This window comes from Monomorium pharaonis, chromosome 5 (genome assembly GCF_013373865.1).
Source record: "Monomorium pharaonis isolate MP-MQ-018 chromosome 5, ASM1337386v2, whole genome shotgun sequence".
NCBI classification, from domain to species: Eukaryota; Metazoa; Arthropoda; class Insecta; order Hymenoptera; family Formicidae; genus Monomorium; species Monomorium pharaonis.
In genome coordinates this window covers 5,848,735-5,875,394 of record NC_050471.1, presented here as the reverse complement: position 1 = coordinate 5,875,394, position 26,660 = coordinate 5,848,735, and the positions used below count along the sequence as shown (strand labels likewise).

At 29.8% G+C, this 26,660-nt stretch overlaps 3 protein-coding genes across 3 annotated transcripts; 1 reads left to right on the top strand and 2 right to left on the bottom strand.

Annotated features, from left to right (window-relative positions):
• The first annotated feature begins 12,667 nt into the window (after window positions 1–12,667).
• Window positions 12,668–14,015, top strand: LOC105834281 (nucleoside diphosphate kinase 6). Its single transcript, XM_012676637.3, has 3 exons — window positions 12,668–13,252; window positions 13,389–13,692; window positions 13,789–14,015. Exons 1-3 carry the CDS (start codon window positions 13,175–13,177, stop codon window positions 13,962–13,964), a joined length of 558 nt encoding a protein of 185 aa, XP_012532091.1. The 5' UTR covers window positions 12,668–13,174; the 3' UTR covers window positions 13,965–14,015.
• Window positions 13,984–16,727, bottom strand: LOC105834279. Its single transcript, XM_012676636.3, has 5 exons — window positions 16,452–16,727; window positions 15,758–16,295; window positions 15,136–15,420; window positions 14,611–14,747; window positions 13,984–14,501 (listed from the first exon to the last, which is right to left on the bottom strand). The coding sequence occupies exons 1-5, from the start codon at window positions 16,489–16,491 to the stop codon at window positions 14,341–14,343; spliced, it is 1,161 nt and encodes a 386-aa protein (XP_012532090.1). The 5' UTR covers window positions 16,492–16,727; the 3' UTR covers window positions 13,984–14,340.
• A 1,730-nt stretch (window positions 16,728–18,457) lies between these two features.
• On the bottom strand, window positions 18,458–25,941 carry LOC105834282. Its single transcript, XM_028192742.2, has 8 exons — window positions 24,415–25,941; window positions 22,436–22,808; window positions 20,936–21,200; window positions 20,728–20,847; window positions 20,093–20,183; window positions 19,725–19,870; window positions 19,437–19,569; window positions 18,458–19,193 (listed from the first exon to the last, which is right to left on the bottom strand). Exons 2-8 carry the CDS (start codon window positions 22,443–22,445, stop codon window positions 19,140–19,142), a joined length of 819 nt encoding a protein of 272 aa, XP_028048543.1. The 5' UTR covers window positions 22,446–22,808; window positions 24,415–25,941; the 3' UTR covers window positions 18,458–19,139.
• Between the last annotated feature and the right edge of the window lie 719 nt (window positions 25,942–26,660).

Genomic DNA, 26,660 nt, shown 5'->3' with positions numbered 1-26,660 from the left:
TCTTCGAAGAAGATAAAGATCGATTGAGAAGAAGCGAAGAGATGGACACTAAGTGGATGAGGGAGTATTTGGACGAACAATATCGACTTGCGAAATCTCGATGAAACAAGGATACTGATTTCGCGTCCGGCAAATCTGGGAGAAGAAATCGAGAGAGAGAAAGAGACAGACAGACAGACAGACAGAGAGAGAAAGAGAGAGAGAGAGGGGGGGGGCAGTAGTAGCTGAGGTTAGTACTAGCACTGAGCTGCTATTCGATACTATCGAGAAGCAGCACCACGAAGGATAAACGCTCAAGGAATAGATATCGAAAATCGAACGATACGCATTTGCCTATGTGATTTGAAATGGGCAGTATTGGTCTACAAATCGCGAACTATGGGTAAACGCCAAAATACAGTGATAAATCGTAAATGCGGCTCTTACCATACTTAACTCCAATGTCTTGACAAAAATCAGAAAATTGAGTAGAGAGAATTTAATTGATTTTTTTGTGCTGTAACATATTGTTGCATGAATGTCGAATGCATATTGCAATTGAGATATGAATTGTATAGATTGCTGATATCTATTTAGAAAAATTAGAAAATTGATTTTTATTATAAAATAAAAATGAGAAGTAACGTTTTTTACAATAAAGATTTGATTGTATCAATGTTTAAAACGTTTTAATCTTACTTCAATTGTGTAAATTAATTTTCTATAATAAATACTGTACCTAAGTATAATTATACTGTATCTAATTAACGCGCATACATAAAAATTGGAATTTTACTTTAACTTACAGTTTTAAACATTAAATCTTTATTGAATTTACTTGAATATAAATGTTTTGTTATATAGTATTTTATTATATATATATATATATATATAATTTTTATTTAAATAAATAGGGATATTTTTATTTAGTTATATATTATAATTTATATTACTTTATTTATATACATTATTTTTTGGTCAGATTTAGATTAAGCTTAATCATGCAAACTATTTTAATAATACATGTCACATATTTATAAAATAAAATATTTTAACTATGTCTTTTCAAGAGAAAGCGAGAGAGAGAGAGTAATTTTATAAAGATCATAATAGACTTTGCAGAAAAATGAGGGATAAGGATTATAATATGGATTAAGACAGATGTGTAATTAGAGTTGAATCGCGTTAAAAGCTCATGCGACGTTAAGGTATCGCGGGAATTCTTTTTTAGAAAGCAAAATTTCATGCTAGGAATTACTCCATCTCGGATGAACGCGAATGCAATGCAGCACGCGAATAAAACAAAGTATCCATGGACGTCATCGTGATGAAGAGAAATCGGGAATCGTCGCCGGGGATCATTTGTCAAGTAGTTGCACCCGAGTGCTTCTGCGCTGATCCGTTTATTATTTGAAATCGCGCTGAAAAGACTGAAGGAAAGTGATCGAGCAGCCGGATGAGCGCAATTCGGGGAGCGCAAAAACCGGATTACGGTGCAAAATTGATGAGCCAGAATCGCAATTATTAAGACATTTTCCGTGCACGATTGCAGTAAAAAATGACCATATTTTTCAGAAAACAAATTGTGAATTAAAGAATTAATAAAAAAATACGTATTTTTATTCAATAATGCTTCTTTTACTTAGAGAAGAAATAAAACTATGAAGTATTAGAAATGCACGTTAATAAATTTTTTAAATTTTATATCTAATATTTTGTTAAAGTTACAGGTAAAAAATGTTTGTTATGTGTACAGCGCACGTACTACAAAAATAATATACATTTTCTGAAAATCTAAAAAATAATTTAAAAGTAAACAGTGCATTAAAGAGTTTGGAGCTAAGCTTTGATGCGACACGGAACCAGCTTTGTATACATTGGGTATACAAAGTCGAAAGTGCCGAGAGACATCCAAAGTGAAATGGTAGACGAGCGATTCGGCTGCAATCTTGACGAAGATCGGCGCTCAAGCACAGAACCGTTTGTCAGAGGGACACCGTAAAGATCCTTGCGAGTCGAATTCGCTCTTTATGCGCTCTAGACAGTCGTTTATTACCCCTGGAAGGGTCGAGGGGTTGAATACGGTTAAGAGTAGTTCATCGCAGACTGTCTGGAGATGCCTATCGTTCCAGAAAAGCGCCGTTTGCTTCCCTTCTTGTTCTCTCTACTTTGTCACCAACTTATTTTGCTCTCTATCGATATCCCGCTATCTCTCGAGTAGCCCTGATAATGACATCATCATTGATGAGAATACTATTCCACGGTGAACGAATGAGTAAAAGAGGTATTGTATTGAGTACTCCGCATGTTTAGATGGAAAACTCATGTAAATTTCCTCGTACATTTATTTTTAAATTTTATAAAAACTTTTATTACTCTTAACACAAAAATTTTATATAAATAACTCTTAAAAAGTTAATCTTAAATCCCAGAAAATTAAATATTAAATTAAATAATGTCTCCGTACGTATGTGTTTTCAAAATTAAATTTTGAGTTACAGTAAATTAAATTATATTATTATGGTTTGTTTTTATTGAACCGTTGGTCGTGAAAAGAACATAAACTCTGTTTCTGAATATATATCCAAAGTTATTTTATGTTTTACAGAATATATCTGCATTATTACAATTTCATTAATAATTTAATAAAGTTAATCACAAAAATGTTCCATAAACTAAGATAAAAGCTAAAAATATTTAAAATAGAAGAGCGCCACAACTTTATTGGAAATTAACAGCGTTGCAGCGGTTTCCGTGTATTTTGTAGAATAGAGTAAAAAAAAAGCTCGAACTTATAAAGCTATATGTATTTTTTAACACGGAATATTTCTCTTTATTGACATATTCCTTTCCTTAGCCACCTCCAATTTAACAGTCGCAATTATTTCTCCATGAGTCGCACTGTTCGTAGCAGACTTGACGACAACCGCAGCACACACTGCTCCTTTCAAGATATCCGACGATCTTTAAGCGAGAGTGCAAAGTGCGTAATTCACATGCAGGTGAATTCACGGAGCCGTTTTGCGGCAAAAGGGCCGCGCGTTCCATCATGTCGGTACGGGTTTAAGGCGGAGATCGCGGTCGCGATACGTCAGGGATTTAATTGCCGGCTCGACGAACTCGACCAGCTGGTCTCGGCGCGTGAGCGTATTAGCCCTTCCGCTGCCGCCTCCTAATTTCAATTATTATCCCATCCGTTATTGCCACTCGGAAACGCCTCTTTTCAGCTCTCCGCGACGAGCGAATAAATCGCGCACGCCGGCCATTTACCGCCGATTTATTCGCTAGTCTCCTCGCTTCCATTATGATGAGCTTCGCGCGCTCATAAACCCTATTGCTAATGCCATTCTTATTGATCGATATGGTCTACCCCATTCTACCATCAAGGAACAGATCATTTTTGCGGTTTAGAGTAGAGACAAATGACTCGCGCAATATCTCGCTGAACATTTATGTAATCGATAGAAAAATAAATTTCTCTAATAATAAAAGGGGTTAAACGTGCTTTAAGAAGTTTTTGTCATATAAAATATATATTTTATTATAAATATAAAAAATACTCTAACAATATATCTTTTCTATTCAAAAAAATTTTCTTCATGATGTTTATTGTCCTTTAATTGTGTTAAAGTTTTCATAAAAAAAGAATTTTTTTTAATTTATAATTAATATAAATTTATGTAAACAATTTATATAAATGTTTATTATATATAGTTTTAAAGGCTTGAAAAAAACCGGGTTTGTTTTTCACTTTTTCCGCAGATTTTTTTCACAGGGGTAGAAAAATTCGTCGAAAAATTGGCATATGTTTTTCGTAAATTTTACATTTACTTTTGTATTGTTAAATAACTAGAGTTAGTTTAAAGTTGGTCTATCATATATTTTCTGTTTTTAAAGTTTTTAGTATTAATTACAAGGGAAACATCAAATCACAGGAAATAAAAACAGAATTAATATATTTTTAAACAATTCATGTATTTTTTTACTAAAATATATTTTATTTTTAAATTAAATTGTAACTTATAATTTAAACAAAAGGCGTATTATATATAAACTTTATGAAATAAAAATAAAAGCATTTACATGTTTTAAGCAGAATAAAACAAATTATAAAATTTTTTAAATAAAATAAATTATAATTTTTTTAAACTTAACTTTATTCGCAATTCTAAGAATTAATGTTTTTATAAATCTAGTATTATAAATACAACACGCGTACGCGCGCGTGTTGTATTTATAATATTAGATTTATAAAGGAAAATGGTTAAAAGTTTATATATGTATATTAAAGTTTTTAATATTAGTTTTAATTTGTAGTCAACATAAACCACTTACTGATATATTTGAGATGTTATCGTATTCTTTGCGCAACGTACACTCGCAAACAATAACGTTTGGCTACCCTAACTGCGCTAGTTCAGAGTGTGTCTTTTTCCAATACGAAAACATGTGGAAAGAGAAAGATACACTCAGAAACCTCACGGAATTAGTGTAGTTAGTATAGACAGGCATTTCCGTTCGCATATATACAGCAAACAGTAATTAAAAAAAATTTTTTTTGAGAAAAAAAACCTGGTTTTTTTGTTTTTTTTCCAGCGATTTGAAAAAAATGGCTTTTTTAAAACTATATTATTATATATAAATAACTTGGTATAAAGAAATAGAATAATTAGAATTTGTATGCACTTTGAAAGAGTTGACATACCTATAGTTATATCGTTAATATACATTTTATATATTTTATATCGCTGTAGTGTATCTGTAGTCGTAAAAACCAATAAATTTCAATAATTTCTCGTTGTTAATTTTAATAATTATCGCATTCATTATTGCTTCTGATTCAATTTTGCCGGACAAACAAATAAATTACGCGCTATTTTATCCGCTTGAAAATTTGGTATATTACAGATCGTAATTAGTTCATTAACAAATTTATTGTCTTAATTAATAACATTATAACGCGCGTATTACTTCCGGTTTACTAGCATTTTCAATTGGTGTATTGGTGTAATGTGCAACAATAGGAAATATAAGCAATATAAATACCAACTAAAATAAAATTAAACACAATCGGACATTAAAATCTATTTTATTGCAATAATTATATTAAAGTAATATTTATTACAGACTTGTAGTGTTCATTCTGTGAATATTAATAAAGAAATATTAAGTATCTAAGTATATATAAAAATACAATTGAATATATATACTCTCTAAATCACAATTAGTGAAAACTCGACCATATCAGTGGAAATACACTGACTTTCAATGATATACATACTGATTATCAGTGTATATATTTCACTGACAATCAGTGAAATAAATACACTAATTCTAAAGTAAAAATTACTGAAAGACAGTGAATATTCACTGATTATCACAGTTATAAGTATGCCACTGCGAATCAGTGAATATCCACTGATTAAGATTTAGAGAGTAGTATAATATATATACATATATATTCAATCGCTTATGTATTGAAAACTATTGACATTTTGATATTGAAACAACCAACATTTTTCTTCGTTTATATCTGGTATCTTTAGTTGAAAGGAATGGTGCGAGTTCTGGGACAGCCTATACATCGAAGAGCAGAAAAAGAACAAATTGCCCAACTTTTCTTAAGCTGCGGGGGAAGAAACCAAAGCGTAGGAACAAAACGAAAGAGTAACGAGTGGCGGGTAAGGAGGGTGGACATGGACGATAGAGGAAAGTGTGAAGAAAATTTTTCGCAGGATGAAGAGACGCGTGACTCGATTTTTTGCTCGGAGCAATTTATTCGTTCCCGCGCGTGCACTGATTCTTCTCCCTTCCGCACCGTACCATTTTTTGTCCCATGCTGCTAGAGACTTTATGCTTGTCCTGTACGCTACAATACAGTAAGAATTTTATACTTAGCTTTACCAAGCGTTTTTATAGCTTTTCACAACCCCACGCAAGATATCGTATCAAAGACTCAAGATAGAGAGTCATATAAGCATGAGCAGATTTAGGAATGAGTCGAGGGAGGGTGTTAAATCGACCCAAGAAAGTATATAATATATCAGAAAATAAGAAGATATACTATAAAGACATTGAAATAAATCCGCAGTTTTCTTTTTTTATAAGTCTAGATTTCCTTTTTGACGTAAACACTGAGAGCTATAGTCATCGTAAAGTGATAGTCAGAAAGTCTCAAGAGGAATTATTACCTAAATAATAGTATCATTTATTCAGAAAAAATACAGAAATACGATAAAAAAAGATTATCATAGTTAAAAATATATATTAATGTAAAAAGTGTTATAATTTTTTGTTTATATTTTTAATAATGTCCAATTTTCAATTCAACTTTTCTTTAGTTTAATTTATAGGCGTGCACAACTATTATCGATTTACAAAATAAATATTAGAATTTTGAAATTAGAAATATATATAAATTTATTTGTCGAAATAATATTTAAAACTTAAGGTATTGCGAAAAAATGTATATCCAATTAATTTTTCCAACTTGATACAAGTTTGATACAAGCACCGATTGAAAGAAAGTTAAAGAAAAGAAAGAACATTCTATATCTTTTGATACCTTAAAAGCTCATCTCGCTTAACGCCTTTTGCCGGTCCTGTTTACACTTGCAGGACCACGTTCTCCAGCCTAAGGGATGGAAAGCTCGCTTTATCCCCGTAGACTTACCGGTTGGCGGCGTCGCCCGCGGGAGCGAAAAATATTAAAAACGATAAAGAACTCGGGTCGAGCTGTTTCTTCGTGCCTCCCCTGGAGATAGATTGTCGTCGTGTGAGCATCGTTTTATCGCCCTTGCACGGGAATCAGTGCCCTTCGTGTGCGCGTGTGTAACCTAAGGCGTGTAAAGCAACACTCGCCAAGCAATAGCAACACTCGAGAAAGCAGTGAAAGCGGAAACGCGGAGCGGTTATAAATTTTTTGTAATGAAACTGCACGTTCGTACGCGTGATTTACGCGCTAATAGAGGACGCACATGTATGCCGCCATATAGGACATTCGACTGTCGTGCTGTTCTTTTATCTTTAAGGGAGAATAATTCTTAGATACCCCTTAAAGTCAATTTTTACCGAACGGAAATATTGAGGCAAGAATAGTCCTAAGTTATAAACTATTGAAAATAAAAAAGTTTCGGGAAACTTTAGAGCGTAAATTTGTATATAATTTTTTTTAGTTTTATATTAATTTAAGTAGATATTCTTTTAAATTGTAACTATTTAAAAGATTCATAGTTAAAGATCAAAGAAGTTGGACATACATTTAAAAAATTTGAACTTATATTGACAGACTAGCTAATCTCGATTATGTCGTATTTTTCGTAAGATTTTCATCAAACTTCCGAAGCTTCTTCTCCAATGAATATGACCATTTTTCCTCAGCAAAAGTTTAATTGAACGTGCTTTTTTAAGACTTTGTAATTTTCAATATTAGACATTTTGTAACTAATGTCTTTTCTCTCGTCCACAATTTAAAATTGTTTTATCTCGAATTACTCATGTAAATTTTACGAATTCTACTGCGATGTGTACGTTTCTTTTTTTCCTCCATTATCAAACCATCATACAGCAAGGACTTTTAGCTCCATCGCTGCTCGAAAGGACCCTCGAGGCCGTTAAAGGTTCCTCTTTGAATACCAGGTGTCTTTCTGTGACCCTTGACAGTTTCGCTTTCCTGTCACGTCAAACCACAAGTTCTCCCCGAGGGACAGCTACTTTTATTCGATCAGTCAAGGATTTTTCAGCTCTCAGTTTACCCACCTCCATCCGGTCACTCACTTGTCTTCGTTCTTTCATCATACCCCACCCATAAGTAAACGAATTTTGTTCTGAAGGGTGTTCAAAGAGAACGCCTGCATCGAAAGGAAAAGCGCAAGGACGAAATTTAATTCAGCAACGTGCGAGAAAGGCAAGGTGGAATCTTAAGGATTGTCTAAAGCTTTATGAAGGCGTCTGGATTAACCCACCTCAAAGGAAGAGAGAGTGGTATCAGCATTGAAAAAATTCATACAAAACTGAAAACAAAAGGTACGCGATATGAAAAAAGTTTATTAAAATATTAAACGCTCTACATACAATTAACAATAAGAGTTGCTTTCACAAAATAATAATTAAAAAATTTATTAAATTAGAATTATTAAATTTGAGGTTTATTATAAAAAAATTTTATTTGTTTAATTTGAACAAATACAACTTGATATTTTAACAATAAATTTTTGAAAAATAATATATGAAAAAATGTTCATATTATCTATGGTATTTAAAAGTAAGATTTGTATAATGCTATCGTATTAATAAATTATTGAGCTTCTAAATGATATATTTCTTATGTTGATTTAAAACACGTGGTTTAAGAATGAATGAAAATATGATAATCCGTACCTGCTACCAGATAAAGGATGAGGAACAGAATAGAAGATCATCCAAATTAGCTGCATTTCTGAAGATGTAATAGTAAGAGATAGGAAACCTGGGAGTGCTAATGAACGATGGAGAGGGTTGGAGTAAAGTGGCCTCAAAGGGAGGGAATGGAATGAGTAAGTGGCGTTCTCAGACCGGAGATGCGCCCTCCGTAAACGAGGATTCGGGAAAGGACGAAATCTTCGGTGAATCCGGCCTGAGTCGTTCAGATTTAGTGGTGTGTCGGCGGCGAATTAAGTTTCCCCAGTTTGTTCATCACCCCTGATTTCCGCACCTTCCTTACGACAGCCGGTATAACTTAACACCGCGTTGCGAGAGAGACTGTAATGTGTGCCTACCACTAATATCAACTACTAGGACATATAAGGAAAGTTTCTTTATACAATTTGATTTGTAAATTTAAAAAATTAAGAAATATTGCATTATGGATTATGAACATTTTTATACTAAGAAATTATAACTAAGAAATAAATAATTAATGCATATAGTTTGTTAATACAAATAGTTTGTTTTTGTAATAATAATTGAGTATTATTAAAAAACTGCAATGCCTCATTCTTTGCGAATTAAAAGTAAACTTAAATTTTTAGAAATATGATCCAATTATACAAATGTATTACATAATTTGATAGATTAGTTTTGCTATTTAATTTAATCACAGGCGTATCATAGTTTCTAGAATTATCATAATGATATAATTAATGATCTTTATATATTTTATTAAAAGATTACTTCTATATTATAAAATTATAATTAGTGGGATTTTACTATTTTCTAAATTATTCTATGAGTTTATCTTTTCATTTTTTAATTTTTTACATTGTCTTATTATTATACATTATGGTATATGTTAAAATTACGTATGTATACACCAACAAAGTTTTAATAAAAAATAATTTTAGTCTGATTGCTAGTAATTCGCCGAACTATTTGAAAACGTTTAAAAAACGATTTCTCGCAGCTACGGGAAACATTCTGGCGAAAGTTTACGGCTAAAGTTACGGAGAAAGATTCGCCCATAGCGAATAAACTTCGAAAGGAGATCTTCCTTTTAACTTTTGACTCCTTAACCGCTTTCTTTAGTAATAAATATTTGTGTATATTTGATGTAAAAGCAAACTGTATGACTCTTCGAATATTTTTACTTAAAGGAGTAAAAAATATTTTTTTAAGATTTAGATCGTATCAAAAGAATGGTAATTAACATGGAATGATTTCCTTGTACATGCACTTAGTATGGCTTTAATTGCACTTCGATTATCTTCTATTACCGCTACACTTGCCTTATACACTTATTCGATCTTTTTCTTCAAGCTTATATATTTCATCGATTTTTATCTTCTGTATTCATTTCAAGTCGTTTCTCCATTCTCCCATGGTCTACCAGTGCTACGCTTTTCGCTTCCTCCTTTCAAAAAGTCTCATTTTTCGGTAACAAGCACCAAACCGCGCAGGGTGAAGGCGATTAAAGTTGTTTTTCCGAGAGGCTGAAAGAAGTCGTTTGTTGTCGTTTGTCGTCGTGTAGCCGCAGAAAGAGAAGAGAAAATAAGAGAAAGCTGAAAAAAGAGAGAAAGGGAAGAGAGAGAAAGAGAAAGAAAACTGAAGCGACCCAGAACTGGTCTGGGCAAGAGAAAAGGGGTTGGGAAAACACGAAACACGATTCGTCGTTTTTACGGACAATCCGCTCGTAAAACTTCCACCGGAATTCGATTTGAAACTTTCCGCGATCTCATTTGTATTCTTTTATTCAATGAATCGTCCGTTCGCCACTATAGTTGCGCGGTCAACGAGCCGGATAATCCGACGATACATCGTGAGTATCAGTGATAACCGCGGCGATAACGCTGATGGACGATTTGTTTAAGCTGGCAGGGCTTTTTCCAGATTCCATTAGCAAATTTGCATCTAAGATTTGTATTCGAATGATTATTTTAAACGCTAGAATAAATCACGTGCATATTTTCTATAAGATTTTAATATAATTTTTAATTTATACAACACAGATTTATCTCCGTATTTTTTTTGATAAAACAATAAAATTTATTCTTTAAAATTCTAAAATATGATTTAAAAAATGAGTTTTAGAGAAGAACATTTTTTAGACAGAATGTTTTCATATTTTATGTGATTATGAATATATGAATTGAAACTTGTATCTTTAAATACTGAAACTTATAAATCATTAATATATAGATTACGGGATATTATTAGAATAATTATATAAACGATTAAACAATGAACTTTTGAAAAAATTAACTTGAAAAACCATTATCTTACCGCATTTTTTATATTTGTCGGCAAACATTAGTTTTGATGTGAAACGATATGTTTTTTCGGAAAAGGAGGATATAACGAGAACTGCTCTAGCGGATGCAGTTTGTTGGAATAATCGAGATATGTTCGCTGTTACTGCAATTCGAGATTGACGCAGCTTACGAACGGGTAATTAATACGAACGGTAGTGCAATTATATACGCTGGTACATTAATTCGGCGTAACGCTCGCGCTGACAAACCGGCGGTGCAACGGGCGAATCAATATTTTATTCGTAATTTGTCACTCGCTCGCTCGTTCTCGTTACATTCGCTGCCTATACATGTGTGTAAATACGCGCACGTGTGCGCGAATTTAACGACGAGACCAACCGCGTAGTGGGCGCAATACGCGATTACGATTCAGGCAGGAATTAGTTGCAATAAATCAATCTGAAAGGCGCGAGATTTTTTCCGATGGATATAGAACACAACAGCTCCCGCATTGCAAAATAAAAAGGATCGAACTGCGAAAATCCGTAGAAAAAGACTAAAATCCAAAGTTTTCTCTTTTCCCGATTTTTCACATTAAAATTTGCAAAATTTAACTGAATTTTTGCATTTAAAATAAAACTGAATATTTTAATTGAAATTTTTATATAAAAATAGGATATAAAAGAGTGAGTGTAAAAACTGTTTTAGAGAAAAGTGTAATAAGAATTTACATTTGACTTTTTACGAAATACTTATATGTATAGACAACTCAAGTTCCACCAAATAATTAACAAAATTAATAATCTTTATGAGAGAGAAATATTTTGGGATATAATTCTCTACAAGATATATTAATTTTTATTATGTCTTTTCTATGTTTGTCTTTTTTAGGAACATCACAATAATATAGAAAAGCATAAAAACATGAAAGTTACAAACGCGATCGAATTCCTTAGAACGTTCTTTTATTCTTCTTTCACTTAGGTTTGAATTGTTTGAAGGATGCACAGAAATAACACATATTGGTTATACGTTTCTTAAACAATTATATTAAATACATTTAGGAAACATGAACATTTATGAAATATGAAGCCAGTACACGCGCAATCAGAAAGTTAGAAAGAGAAATGGAGAGTTTTTCACTGACACTAGAGAGAGTTTCAAACAACACGCAACTCTCGAAAACACAACTCGAATAGTTCGTGTGATTCGTATCGCGATTTCTATATCGAGGTCGCTCAATTAAGCTTTCTCCCTCTCGCGAGCAGCGGCTTTGTATAAAGGGTGAATCCGGCAGGATCTAATGCCAGCGTTTCCAGGAGTAATTTATAGCCAGCCATTGTACTTCGAATGGTATCACTGAGAATGCCAGGGTACAGAAAGGAGAGAAAGAGACAGGAAGACGCAGGAGAGTGAGCAACAGGAGAGAAAGAGAGGCAGGATCGACCGCTGCGGATATGTCTGACAGACTTGATGGCTACAAGAGGGGTGCGAGAGGAGCGAGGAGAAGGAATGGTGGCTGACTGGCTGAGCTCTACTACTGGCAACTCGGTGGCATTGCGTATTGTTTCCTATTCTATTTACTTTACAGTCTTTCGTTTCTTTACTTCGTTTTACTTGCGCGAGTATTCCGTGTGCTTCTTTCATTCGCCTCGGCATCTTCACTGGAGTCAATGATGTCTGAATGATACAATGATATCCAGAGTATTTCAAAGCTGCGAAACAGTTTTCAGTTAAGATAAATCTATATAATACCTTCTGGTTCTATCTAGTTTTTTTTTGCATTGTGCCCCGAAATTATAATTTCCATATACGGTCGATAATAACTTAATCACCCCTATATTAAAAAATTGACATAAATCTGTGTGATAAAATGATCTGTTTGCTAACAGTGTCCCAAATACTGGAAATTCGATCTTAAATACATTTTTTAATATTTTAATTATATTATTACATAATTGTAATTTCTTAAATTTTTTATTCTTAAGAATTAAGTTGACATATTATTACATTTTATTAAAAACAAAAACAATTTATTTAATTGAAAAATTTAAGATCGATTTTCAGTATTTAATATTAAAAAATTAATAGCAAACGACGTGGCAAACAAACGACTACATAACACAAAGTGACAATTGAAAAGTTGCCGAAACAGAAGAGCTGTGAATTTTTAATAATGTGAGTGGACAGAATGAAATGAATTAAACGCTGTATCATAAAAGAAATCCATACAGAAAGAATATAAAAATATTAACTAGTGTAAACATAAGTTTAAAAAAATCGATATTTGTAAAAGTCAGTAATAAAAGTCATCGCTACAGTCAGACACATATAGCAAAGGGCATCTCTACTTATCTCTTCGGTTATATGAATGAGCGCGACGCCCGGCCGGCACGGCGTTTTTCCAAAGCAAATGTGAGATACACGTGGTGTGGCGTGGTGATGTTCACGTCCATGTGTCTGTCGTATGTGCGGTAACGATCGATGCCACGTAGTTTCTTTAATTCATAGATAAGCCAAAGGATGCTGACATGCAGTCGAGAAATTATCTTCAGTTGACGTTGGCGATACTCAAGCCACACGTCGTCAAGTCTCCGTTCGTTCTTCAGGTACGAACCTAACCTCACTTTCACGCATAAGTGTAGGTTAGGCTCAGCAGATACGGCCAACGTACGATACGAATCCCGTGTATTAGGGAACATTTGGAAGACTTAATAATGACTAAAGTCCGCACTGATTTTTCAGAAAATTCGCGATTTAATAATCGACAATAATTTCAAAGTTGTCAGATCGCGCAGGACGATGATATCTCGCGAGGAGGCCGAACTGTTTTACAAGGAGCACAGAGACAAGTTTTTTTACAACCGTCTCTTAACTTTCATGTGCAGCGGTCCGTCCGACATTCACATTCTGGCACATCATGACGCTATCGCCAAGTGGCGACAGCTGATGGGCCCCACCAAGGTCTATCAGGCGCAATATAATGCACAGGATAGTATCAGAGGAATGTTTGGCCTGTCAGATACTAGAAATGCGACTCACGGATCTGGTAATCATCCACATCCTATTCATTCCTATCGAATACATTTTGTAGATTGCAAAACTTTGCAATAAGAAAAAAGTCATTAATGTTATTCGGCTCTAGATTCAGCAGAATCCGCAGAAAGAGAAATTAGTATATTCTTTAAAGACTTTAATATAAAGAAGTGGCGTGACAACGAGGAAATATTTTATAATTTGGGAAGACTGCACTTTGATCCATCATCTTTTGTGCACACTATTGACAAGACTTATATGCAAAATGAACAAGTTATGAAATAATCATGTATAATGTTAATTTATTAAGTAAAATATTTATTATATCGTTAAAAAGATATTTCTATCTACACAATGGCTAGCAAAAATCCTGACTGTGCTTGTATGAAAATAGTTGAATTTTATTTTTCTTCATTTCTTAGAATTTTTTAAACACTAGACATCAATCAGATCAAGGTAGCCAATTTTTCATATGTATATATGCAAAATTGACTAGCTTGATGAGAAATATATACAATTAGTTTTCATTCTTTTGCAATAACAAAATACGATCACATTTGTCACAATGGATTCTCAAACGATATATGATTATTTTAGATTTAAACATGGGACGTTATTTTCAAACATACGTATTGCATTTTAAATGCAAAATAATGCAACTTTATGCATTTATTTTCACATAAACTTTTGGACGCGAAAACACTTTGATCCCCTCTTCTAATTTATTCAATTGCTTCTCTATCTCGATCTTGCGTCTCTGTGCTCTAAGCGTATCCGTTTTTATGGGCATCATATTTAATTCGTTGACATAATCCTGATAATCTGCATTCCAAAACACACAGCTTAGTGAACTTGAATAATCAGATGCTAATATATAAAATGAGCAATATTATGGTTATAATCAAATTTTACTATAATACCAGATACGCACTTTTTTTTAATAATCGTAACGTCTCCTTGCGTTCATGATCAGGTAAGGGCACATGACCCTCTGGACAGTCAGACTGCAATGCTTCCGCTTTGGCCTTTTGCTCCTTTTCTTGTGCTTCCTTTCTATCTCGAAGATATCTATACAAAAAATTAAAGAAAAATACTTACATTAATCTTTTGATTTAATAATTTTTACAGTTAAATTAATATTTAATTTTCCATTGTTATAGTATATTGCACTGTATTATGTTTTATTTTACTCTACACAGACACAAAATTGAAGGAGTTGATGTGACTAATATTTTATACAAATGAAGAAAAACTCTAAAAATAAAAGTATTTATTGAAATATGCGACCATCCATCTAAATGTGTCTTTAGAATTCATTTCTCTGTTTTAATTTGTAGCAACACTACTACAGCAAGTCCTTCAATTGTATTTATATATACAGAGTGTTGCAAATCAAAAAATAAATAATGAAAAAAAGTAGAGAATATAAAATTAGAGAAGAATAGAGATATTGTACTTAGGTACAACTCCTTTGCGATAATTCGGAGGTGGTACACCATTAAGTTGCGTCATTAGCTTATTAGCAACAGAAGTGCGTTCTTTATTTAATTTGATAAAATTGATTTCTTCTTTAGATGTCGGCGACACGGTATCTCGTAAATTAGTTTTCTGCAAGTCTTCAGAATCATGCATATCACCTCTATCTGTAGGAGAATCAGATTGTTTTTTCAAGATCTCCTCTTGCTTATTTAAATCACCATTGTTTGCTGTTTCATGTTTTATAACTTCCCTTGATGGATATCTATTAAATCAATTAAAAATTAGTTAAAAAAATTTTTTTGAACATAAAATGATATTGACTAAGTATACTAATTTTGTTATTAAAATTAATGAATCCATAAATTAAGTTAAAAGAAATAATTTAGTTAAAATGAAAAATAAACATCAGTTACATAAAAAAATAAAACTGTCAAATTAAATACAAAAATAAAAACTAATAAAAAGTATCGACATTTACATTTTGAAATATTTGTTCATTTAATTCTACTTTATCCAAATTTATTATAGCATAAATTATAATATATATATGTTAATATTTCTTAGCATTCAAATTTAATTAATGTTCCAACAATACTTACCGAATAACACCTTCGGAGTATATACTTTCCAGTTGATCTGTATCTAAAGTCTGGATTCCTTGACTTTTGTACTTGACAATACTTTGTGCATCTAAATTATTTCCAATCTCATCAGACTTGTGCAAAACATTTGGTTCGGACAAAACCTTTGATTGTAATTTTTGCTGATTTTTATGCTTACTCGCCCTCTTTTGTCTATTTGATATGTTATTATTCATTCCTGATTCAACAATTTTTTTAGTAGAAACAGTATGTTTTTTATTGTATTCAAATACATCAGTTTCATTCTGTGCTTGTTCGTCAGTTTCCACTTTGTCAGTTGACACTCGATCAACATTATAGTTCTCGTGTTTCTTCTTGTCCCTGAGACTAGTAACTACCTTTGCTGGCACATTCTGGTACTTGTCTTTATTCCTGTAATGTTTGTCTATTTGTAACTTTTGTAGTTCCTCCACTTCTTTGCTCGCTTGAAAGCATTGTTCCATTCGTCGGAGGTTTCTCACATTTTCTTGAATAAAGTTCTTCCTTCTGACTGGCTCTAGCAACAAGCAAAATATAGCAATTATTTTTCAGTATATATTGTTTCTAATGCATTCAATTTTCAACTATTATTTTCTATCTATAACATTTCATGAAATGAAATCTGTTCTTTTGAGCTTTTGAACTAATGTTTAATAAAAGATGTGTTACTTACTAGGATCGGGAAAAATGCCCTTCAACGTCGTAACTTTCATTTTTCTGTTATTAAAAAACGTTATTTGCCAATATTGTCACTTTGTTACATTTATAATTTACATTTCGGAAAAATAGGCTACGTTCCGGGACATCTCATTGATATCTTTTTACTGCATAATTTTCTTTTCGTGTATACGTCGTTTTCCTGCCGTTACCACATAAACAATTTTGTTTACATACCGGACAGTAGCTACGTATAATTCTGATCTGCTGTCAAAGCATGCCAGTATCGCCAACATTCGGTGTAAAACATTACTCGTGGCAACTTAAGTCGGTTATGGGAACATTTCTTTTATCGACAGACGGTCATAGGAGATGTCTACTTTTTAGCTAAATTTTTTTCTTTAAATTATTTATTCCACACATAGCAAAAACACATAAGATGATCTTTGTTGAATCTACGCAAGCGCAGTTTATTCGATTTCAGCGATGTTGCTTTAACGTGTTTCATTCGTGTGCGTGCACTCGTAGAGTATGTCAGAATTTGTGGAGGAACATCGGTCGAGAGTCGGGATGTTTGCTTAGACGTGACATCGGTTTATATACAAAATTATTACCGGCGAAGTAAAAGATATTATAAATTGTGAAGTATTTTAGATGTGTGAAAAAGTATCAAAGTTTATTAGCTGTATTGTGTCTAAGATTTTACATTTTTTGGGGGTGGTAAATATTATAATAGTGGTACTCCATGTTTCTTTACTATATATATATATATAGATTAGATAATCTTGGAATATCTAACAAATTAGCATTTAACTTTAATTATTTTCGTAAATTTTTGATTACATTACTTTTTATATACAATTCTTTGAAATTAAATATTATGAAATAACCTATACAATTGATTGAATAATATATTATATGAGAGAGAGAGAGAGAGAGAGAGAGGGAGAGAGAGAACTTACCGCAAGAAAATACTTAAATTTTAAAAAATAATTATAAAAAATATATAATTTTAATAAGAAAGTCTTTTAAAACTAAATAATAAAAATTTATTCAGCAATTATGCAATTAATGCAATATAGTAAGTTAAACAATTGTGTATTTTTTACAACCAAAATATTTTTGTGTAAACATTTGATTCTTCAGTTTTGAATAATTTATTGGAAATATTGTTGTGTTAAATACTTATATTTTTTTATAATTAACATTCTATCGAAATTAAATTCAATCCACTTATCAGTGTCTCTTTAGATTATGGCTTGTAACTTGCATCTAACTAATTTCTTCATTATTTTTCTATTTTTTACTTGTTTTTGGTTTGTCAATTTCGCGTAGAATACAGAACAGTAAAAAATGACAATGCGGCACTTATTAGCTATAATGAGACATAATTTTTTTCTATTTTTTTAATATAAAATATGTAAATGTTATATTTGAGATATTTTGAATATTTTTCTTACTGTAGTAGCACTTTCTAATGATCCCACAAATAATCCAGCAATATTCAAAATAAACTCCTTGGTTCCTCTTTGCAAGATAACAGTATTATTTTTTGTATTTGCAACGGAGCTATGTACCACTGAATATTGTATTTACGTTATAGTAAATTGATAGCTGAAAAATGTAAAAAAAAGTCTGCGAACAGTTTTACTGTGAACAGTATATTAGGTGTATTTTTTATTAATTGGTGTGTGTGTGTGTATTATTTACGTAAATATTTCCCTTACACGGTAGTGAATATATCATTACTGTGATCTGTAATTTCTTGCGCAAAATAGTTGCCTACAAACATGTTAGACAAGTACAGGATAATAAATGTTAATCGTAGTGGAAGTTCTCCAATATTAAAATCAAAGCATGTCAAATGAAAAATTTAAAGTTTAAGGACATTTAAATGGTTATCATAAAAATTAAGTAAATAATGTCAAACGAAATAATTATTAATTAGACAAAAAATAATTAAAAACCATTTCCATTTCTGTAGTAGTTTTGTTGATTGGTATTGAAAAAAATTGATTTTTCGCACTGGTACCTATTCTAGACATTTACCATATATACATATATATGTATAACATTGTGATGATTTTATAATGGTTTTAATTACATTAAAACAAAGTAAAAGATTGCTAAAAGTAAACACGCCGTTTTTTATTTTATAATTATAAAGTAAAATTATTAACGTACCTGAACTATGATAAATGTCGTTAAAACGCTAAAAAACAAAGCTAATTGGAATTGAACAAGTTTAGACTGCTGATAAGGCCATAGACTAGTATTTCTCTATGAGAAATAAGTATCAATTTGTAAATTATCTATTAAAAATGTCGCAGATGAATTTGAGAATTTCTATTATAATAACTTTTATTTATTTGTTTTACCGTGAGCGTTACCGTTTAATGCGTGAGCTCGTAAATTTTATTTTAATCTTTTACAGAAGTAGCAGATAGCAATTTTTTACATTTTAATATGTCAATTATTGACTTATTTGTTGTATTAAATAACCCATTGTTATTGGTAAAATATATTTTTTTATTCTATTATAAACTATTAGTTTACATTCTACACTTTCTTCTATAATCTCCACAATCCAGTTTCAATTATCTTATCTATCAACTTCTTTCAAAATAATAAACAATACTATATACCTTTATAATTAATATTTTTATGTATTATTCTACTTTTCTTTTAGTTAATGTATTTTGTATCACTGCCTTGTCGAGTAAAGAACAGTGAAATATGACATTGCGATATTTAACAACTGTAATAAGATAAATTTGTTTATTTTTGTCGTTTAAAATATATTATACAGGAGGAGATAAAACAATTATGGCCCGCCATTAAAATTTTGTACAATAACTTTATCAATTAATAAATGAATAAATAATTTGATAAGTAATTATACTAGAATTCATCACCTAATAACGAAGATATTATAAATGACCATAATATATATCATCTTCTCCCTTGTTTAACATACAAGTAAATACATATAGTTTTTTACCGTAGCTGCACCTTCTAATGATGCTACAAACATTCCAGCAATTTTTATATGGAACGCCTTAGTATTTCTTTGTAATAAAAATAATATCACTTTTTGTATTTGCAATGGTGCTATGTACCACTGAATACCGTACCTGCGCGAATTAATAATTAAAGGAAGATGAAACCTGAGAATAATTTCTATTACATACATATTTGTTTTTTAATAAAAAATAGCAATGTTTATTATTGTAATACTCTGCATTGGAAGAATATATGTATAATATTATTATCTGAATATCTTTCGTACACGGTCACAAATACGTCATTATTATGATCCATAACTTCTTGGGCAAAATAACAACCCATTATCATATACATGAATTGGATGATAATAAACACTATGGGTAATGACAATTTCATAATATCATATTCGTACGATATCACTTGATAAACCTAAAATAATAGATTAGGTATTTATCTTCCTTTCTCAACAAAATCATATTTTTATCTGGTCTAAATATTTATTTGTTACTTTCTGATAAGATATCCGATTATATCATTATCCGATAAAATATTATTATTCTCTGCAAACTTAACTTCAATGTGAAAATCTAATAGTAACTGGTACTGCTTACTGTTAACCCTGAATATATTATAAACGGAAACAGTACTTACCCGAAAAAAATTAAGACTTCCGCAAATTACTCCGACTACTATCAAAAAAAAGAACATTACTTCAAATCTATATATTGACGAGTCGGAAAATCTTTAATAGAAAGAAAGTATTATACATATTATTAGGAATAATTACACAGGCATACAAAAAAGTGGTTGGTCCGGCGGACCACACTAATCAATTCTTATGTATTTTAACCCGTTGAATTCGAATTCAAAGTCAGAATTGCTGAATTGGCTCATTTTTTCCTAAGCTAAAAAAAAAACATCTTGTAAAAGCAGTTTGGATCACACATATATAATCCAGATTGGGCAGGTTTGCGTAACCACATTATCCGGAGAAAATCCAATACGTATAACAAGTCTTCTGTGAAATGGGTAATGCGGTTACGCAAACTTGCACACTCTGGGTTATACATTTGTGACCCCTGCTTTTACAATGTGTTTCTTTTTGAGATTAGGAAAAAATAAGCCAATTCAGCAATTCTGATCTTGGATTCCGATTCAAGCTAATCAAAATACATAAGGATTGACTACTTTGGTCCGCCGGACCAATATTTTTTTTATGTGTCTGTGTTATGAGAAAATATTAAGGATTATTACAAAAACATAATTACTATTAAAGAAATACCAACTTCATAGCTTTGCGATGCATATCTATGGCACAAATTATTTCTTTATAAATTAAATTCTCATTTTGCAGGTTTTTCTTTTGTTGAATTTCGAGTTTCATCATTGCTCGCATCATACGATAACTACAAATGATTCTTCTATCATAATTATACAGCTTCTGTAATTTTCCGATCTTTCAAATTTTCCACATTTATTTTTGTTTGTTCTTACCTGGCAATTTGAAACATTCCGCACACATACTGTAGATAAACTATGAGCATCGTGCCTGTCGCTAATAATGTAATACCTCCGATGATAAAGGCCGCACTCGCGTGTAACAAAATCAAATACAAATATTTTTTTTGATCGACGAAATATTCGATCATAAACGGCAACGAAGAATATAATCGAGTTTTATTTGTGGAGAACAGAGTATGGAAAATATATGGCCAATATAAATATAAAATTAAAATGGATATGTTGAGAACCATCAACACTAAAGATTGTTTAAAAGTAATTTGATATGAATTTATTATAAATTTGTTAGCTCGGAAATATGAGACATATGTCAAAAGTAAGGACTCAAAAGAAACAAAATAAGAAAGGAAACTTTTGCCCCAATAAAGGTACAAGTTTTTTATGCCTTCTGCATAAAAATTTCTTACTAGAGAATTTAACCAAATCTGTATTGTTGTTTTCAATTCTTTATTCTCCTTAAATTTTTAAGAACTCTCTTTTAGTCACTTTTTAAGAATTACTTGGTGTGAGTAGATTGTAAGGAAGGTGTTTAAAAAGTTTCCATTGGAATTATTGAATCTTCTATACAGTACAGGCAGCAGATATTACTCATATTACATAACACCTTACTTTTTTTTTACTATCAATCGTTTATTAATTTTTGTCTCTAGTTTATTATTGTTTGCCTTCCTAAACAATGATTTATAATAGTTGTGAGAAGAAACAGTTTTGCCAGTTATGAAATCTATCAATAGATTTTTGTACACAAACAGAAAAACAAATCATTTTGTCACTTGATATCAAAACTACTTGAAAAGAATAGTGAGTATTTAGGAAAATATAATAGGAATTGTGTGTTATATTATTAACAAAAATTTTTTAAAAAGCTAAAGTACATTTTAAAATTATTAATACTGTAAACTGCAAAAAATCATGAATTTTATAAAAAATACTTTTTTTAATTTAAAAAATTGTTAATTAAAAATTACTTTGTTTTTTACGATATAAGGTGTTTGTACATAGAAATTAACTTTTGTATATTATTTTTCTAATTATTCTTTTAATTAAAAATTAAATTATTTTTTAATTAACATAAACAGTGGATATTGATAATTTAACAGACTGTGAACTAATTCTTCCTCTCGGTCAATTACAACAACGATGTTTGAAAATATAGTCTTTGATCTCTAAAACTCCATTGAAAATGACTTGAAAGGTTATTGAAACGCATCTAGACTATTTATGCAATATATAATGACAATTTATAATATATAGAACGATTTAAACAGTAAAAATGTAATTGATTATACTAATCTTGCATTATCTACCGCATTTGCCTTATACTATCTTGTTTGCTATTTCTTTTTGTTTTTAAAAAATTATTTTATGTTTATTATTTCTATTTACGTTGTTCTTTTTTGAACAAATAAGTTTTTACTTTTGATATGTGCCTCGTATAATGTAAATTAAGTGCAACAAAATAAATTGCCTTACATAATAACATGGCCGTGCAACGTTTCGCAAAACTGCCATACTTTCTTATAATACTAATTTCATTTTTGTCGGTTAGCCCGTCATAGATATGTTGCAGTTGCTCCAATAAACATTTTATCTATCGTTTTAGCAAAATTTTATATTATTTTATATACTTAAACTTAGAAAAATTATATTGAAATCTGTTTCAAAAACATTTATCTGCATATAAGCAGGATAAATAATATAATATGTATAATAATTATTTACTTACGACTTCAGTATTAATACTAAATGAAATGTATTTAATTACAAAAATAATGTAAAATAATGCAGAAGAGAAAACATTGATGACTAAATCCGGAGTACATTTTAAAGTCACTAATACTGTAAACTGTAAAAAATAATAAACTTTATTCAAATTATTTTTTTGTCAAATGAAAAAGTTGTTAGTGATAAATCACCTCGACTGCTTTTTAATAATATAAGATGTCCATACACAAATTAACTTTTATAATTAAAAATTAAAAATTATTTTACATTTATTATTATTATATGTATGATTATATAGTTGAATGATTTTATGAATTAAATTGCTGGAAACAAAAAGATTGCAATGACAATATTATAAGTGAAATACTGAAATGTAGTCTTTCTATAATATTAAGGGGCTTTCTTAGTGGGAAGGGAAGAAAATACAATAAAAAAATCGATTTTTTATTGTATTTTCTTAAAGTTTAACTTTTTAAGAATAATATTCTAAAATATTATAACTGAATTCCAAGTACTTATAAAGATATAGGCCTTGAAACCTCGCTACGCGCAGGTAAGAATTAGCGCACTCGGTCGAAAAATATTTTCGGTTTCTCAATTATTGTTTGTTGTTTTTAACATTATATTGTGTAGAATTTTATGAAAAAGAAAAGGATGTTTTTTTGTCCCTGGAATAGCTGATTAGTTGTATCATAAATAAATGTTTTTTAAACTGAACTCTTAAATGGATGGGTCAAATTTATTTTTGAATTTTGAGTATATATTCAATAGATATAGTTTTAGTCTGAACTTTTTTGATATATGCAAAATTTACGCAGTTTTTGGGCTACAAATAACATTTCTTTTACGCCATAAATTTGTTATTTTTTAATATTTTTAGATAATTTTAGTTCAGGCTATAGCCACATTCATATATATTAAGAATCTTTTTGATTTTTTTTTGTTTTAGAAAACTACAACAGTAGTTAACTACTACTGATATTGTGTTTACAATAAGGGAACTTTTTTTTAGATGCACCGCGAGAATTGCTGTCACAGCCAAATTATTTAGGTTGTTCCAACTTCTTGGTAAACTTACCTATTAGGTAAGCATGTGCCTATCTTTATTTTTTTTAAATAAATAAACACATACACATATTTACCTGAAAATAAATAAGTTTACCAAGAAGTTGGAACAACCAATTCTTAACAATTATTAAATAAGTATTTGTTTCTACATAAAAAAAATTTTTAATACTCTACAAATATAATAGTATAATACAAACAAGTATAAAAAGTTTTAAATCAATAGGTATTATAATTGTCATTATAAAAATTTCCAAAAATCATATTTCTAGTCTTTTTACATTAGAAAGGCTCCTCAAATCTATACTTATTTACAGTTAGAAAGGCCGCTATTAACAAACATAAATATGAACTATTATCAGTTTACAGCAAATTTTGGTACCTATATTGTCAATAATAATTTTAATGTAAATTTTTACCATTTTTTAGTTAAGAGACTGTGTTTTAAAACTGACAAATATGCAGTGCGCAGCTTATATTTGAGCTATAGGTTGTAAAAATTTAGATAAAAATTATTATTAAGCATCAAGATTCGCTGTAGACTAATAATCTTTCTCTCATTTTTATGTTTCAAATTTTTACAGTTTCAATTTTTTTTATTGTTATTTAAATTTTAATATTGTATTTGATATATAATCACATAATTAAAAATACTAATATACCTGAAATAGAACAAAAGTCGCCAAAATTCCAAAAAATAAAACTAATTGAAATTGAACAAGTTTAGATCGCTGATAAGGCCATAGACCAACTGCGAGCAATAGTAACCGATTAAGGTTGATATGCAAACAGTCAATACAAATCATTTCTTCGTGATGGTTAAAATGCAATTGAAAAGAGATAGAATCGCTTATTTCTTTTGTTTATCGAATTTTACAATATTTTTTAATTTGAATTTTAAGTCAAATTGTCTAATTTAATTTAATGTAATGTAAAAGGTGTAAAAATGTAATGAGGAATGAACGAAATACCAGCGTAATTTTAAAACACTTTTATTTTGCAAGAAGTGTAAATGATCGATTCGACTATGGTAATAATGGCAACAGATGTTTATTTCCCATAAAGCAATATTTCGTAAAGGGACTTTTGTGACAATGGACTGCGCAGGTGCGACAGCACATAGGTTTTAATGTTTCTCAGTTTAGTGCGTGCTGTCGTAAGCGATGTTTGATTCTTCGGAAAAGTTGTTTAGCTTGAAAGTTCAACGCAATAGTTATGAATACTGCTGGTAAATTTTTTGAAAATATCTTTAGTTTATATTTATATATTTATTGTTCTTAAATTCTGTCTCTTAATTCCATATGTATACACTATATATATGTGTATTATATAGTAAAAAAAATAGATCAAACGCGTGTGTCTAATGTTTTAAACGCGTAATTGTATCTTTTGATTCAAATAATTTTCTTTTTTCTATAGTAACTATCTTCCGTCTCTTTCTATGTAATATACAGATCCTTTACACTCAGTGTATCTTTTCTACATCTATGTTAAATTCTTACATCTTTATTGATTCTTTAGGTAAACTTATATTTAAACGACGTTAAATTAATATTTTATCCATAAATAATTTAATATTATTACAAAACTTTTGCGTGTTAGAAGTATTTTAATTCTTTTTCGACTTAAGATAACTTGGAAGATTAAAAATACACGAGACATAAAATATATATGTATAATAAAGTAAATATAAATTTATTAGTATTAAAAATTTATTAGTATTAGTATTAAATTAGTATGAAATATATATGTATAATAAAGTAAATATAAATTTATTAGTATTTTATGCTTAAAAAAAATTACTTACAAAATTTTGTATAATTTATTTATACATTTACGTTATTAGTAAGACACAAAATTAGGAAAAGTATACTTACATTGCATATAATTGCTGCTATTTACTTCAAATATTTTATATTTATATTTTATGGTTAATTTTATTTAAACTATGACATCAACTTTTTTAATAAATTTTCTTTTTTTACAAAATTGATAGTGGTATTAAATGCCTCTTTAAAATGGATTTCGATGATTCCAGTTAATCGATTTAAATAAAATTATTATTACGTCTACTCTATCTGCACACGAATTTTGTTATGAGAATTATCGGACATCAAAACTTTAAATTTATTAATATTTTATTGAAAATATTGTTTTAAATACTCATACAAATACTATATTTTGTTTGAATAAACATTTCTTACAATTCTATTCAAATTATTTATCAATTAATCGATTTTTTTCAATAATGACATGTATTATAGGTTGCGTTTAATTAATTTCTTCATTATATACTACAATGAGAAAAAAATATTGTTGATTTGATAAAATTTTCCAACTAAATTAAAATTTTGTCAGTTCAAGAATTTATACATTTAACTTAAATGTACAAATTTTAATTCAAGTAGTTATATAGTTAATTGAAATATATAAATACTTGAATAGACAAAATTTAATTTAGTTGGATAATTTAGTCAAATTAACATTTTTTTCTCCGTGTACTTTCCAACTTTATATTATACTATTCTTTTAATTGATTTGATATAATGTTTAACAGTTTTAATAGTTAAATAAAATATATTGGAAATGGTATATTAAATAACGTATAACGCTTTATACAAATTTAAAACTAGTAAAAAAATTATTTTGCATTTAATAGTGTAATTATCCACAATTTTATTATAAAAAGGAATAATCTTTTTTAAAAACAAATTTTAAGTGATAACGAATTTACACTGTACCCTGTGCACTTTACATTATACACTACATTATCCATTTTTATATATCTTTAGTTTTTGCAATATTGAATGCCTTGATTTTAATTTAATTTTTATTTATAAAGATTACTATAATCTTAATTGTATATTTTTATCAGATAATATACCTTGGAATCATTGCTGTGTAGAAT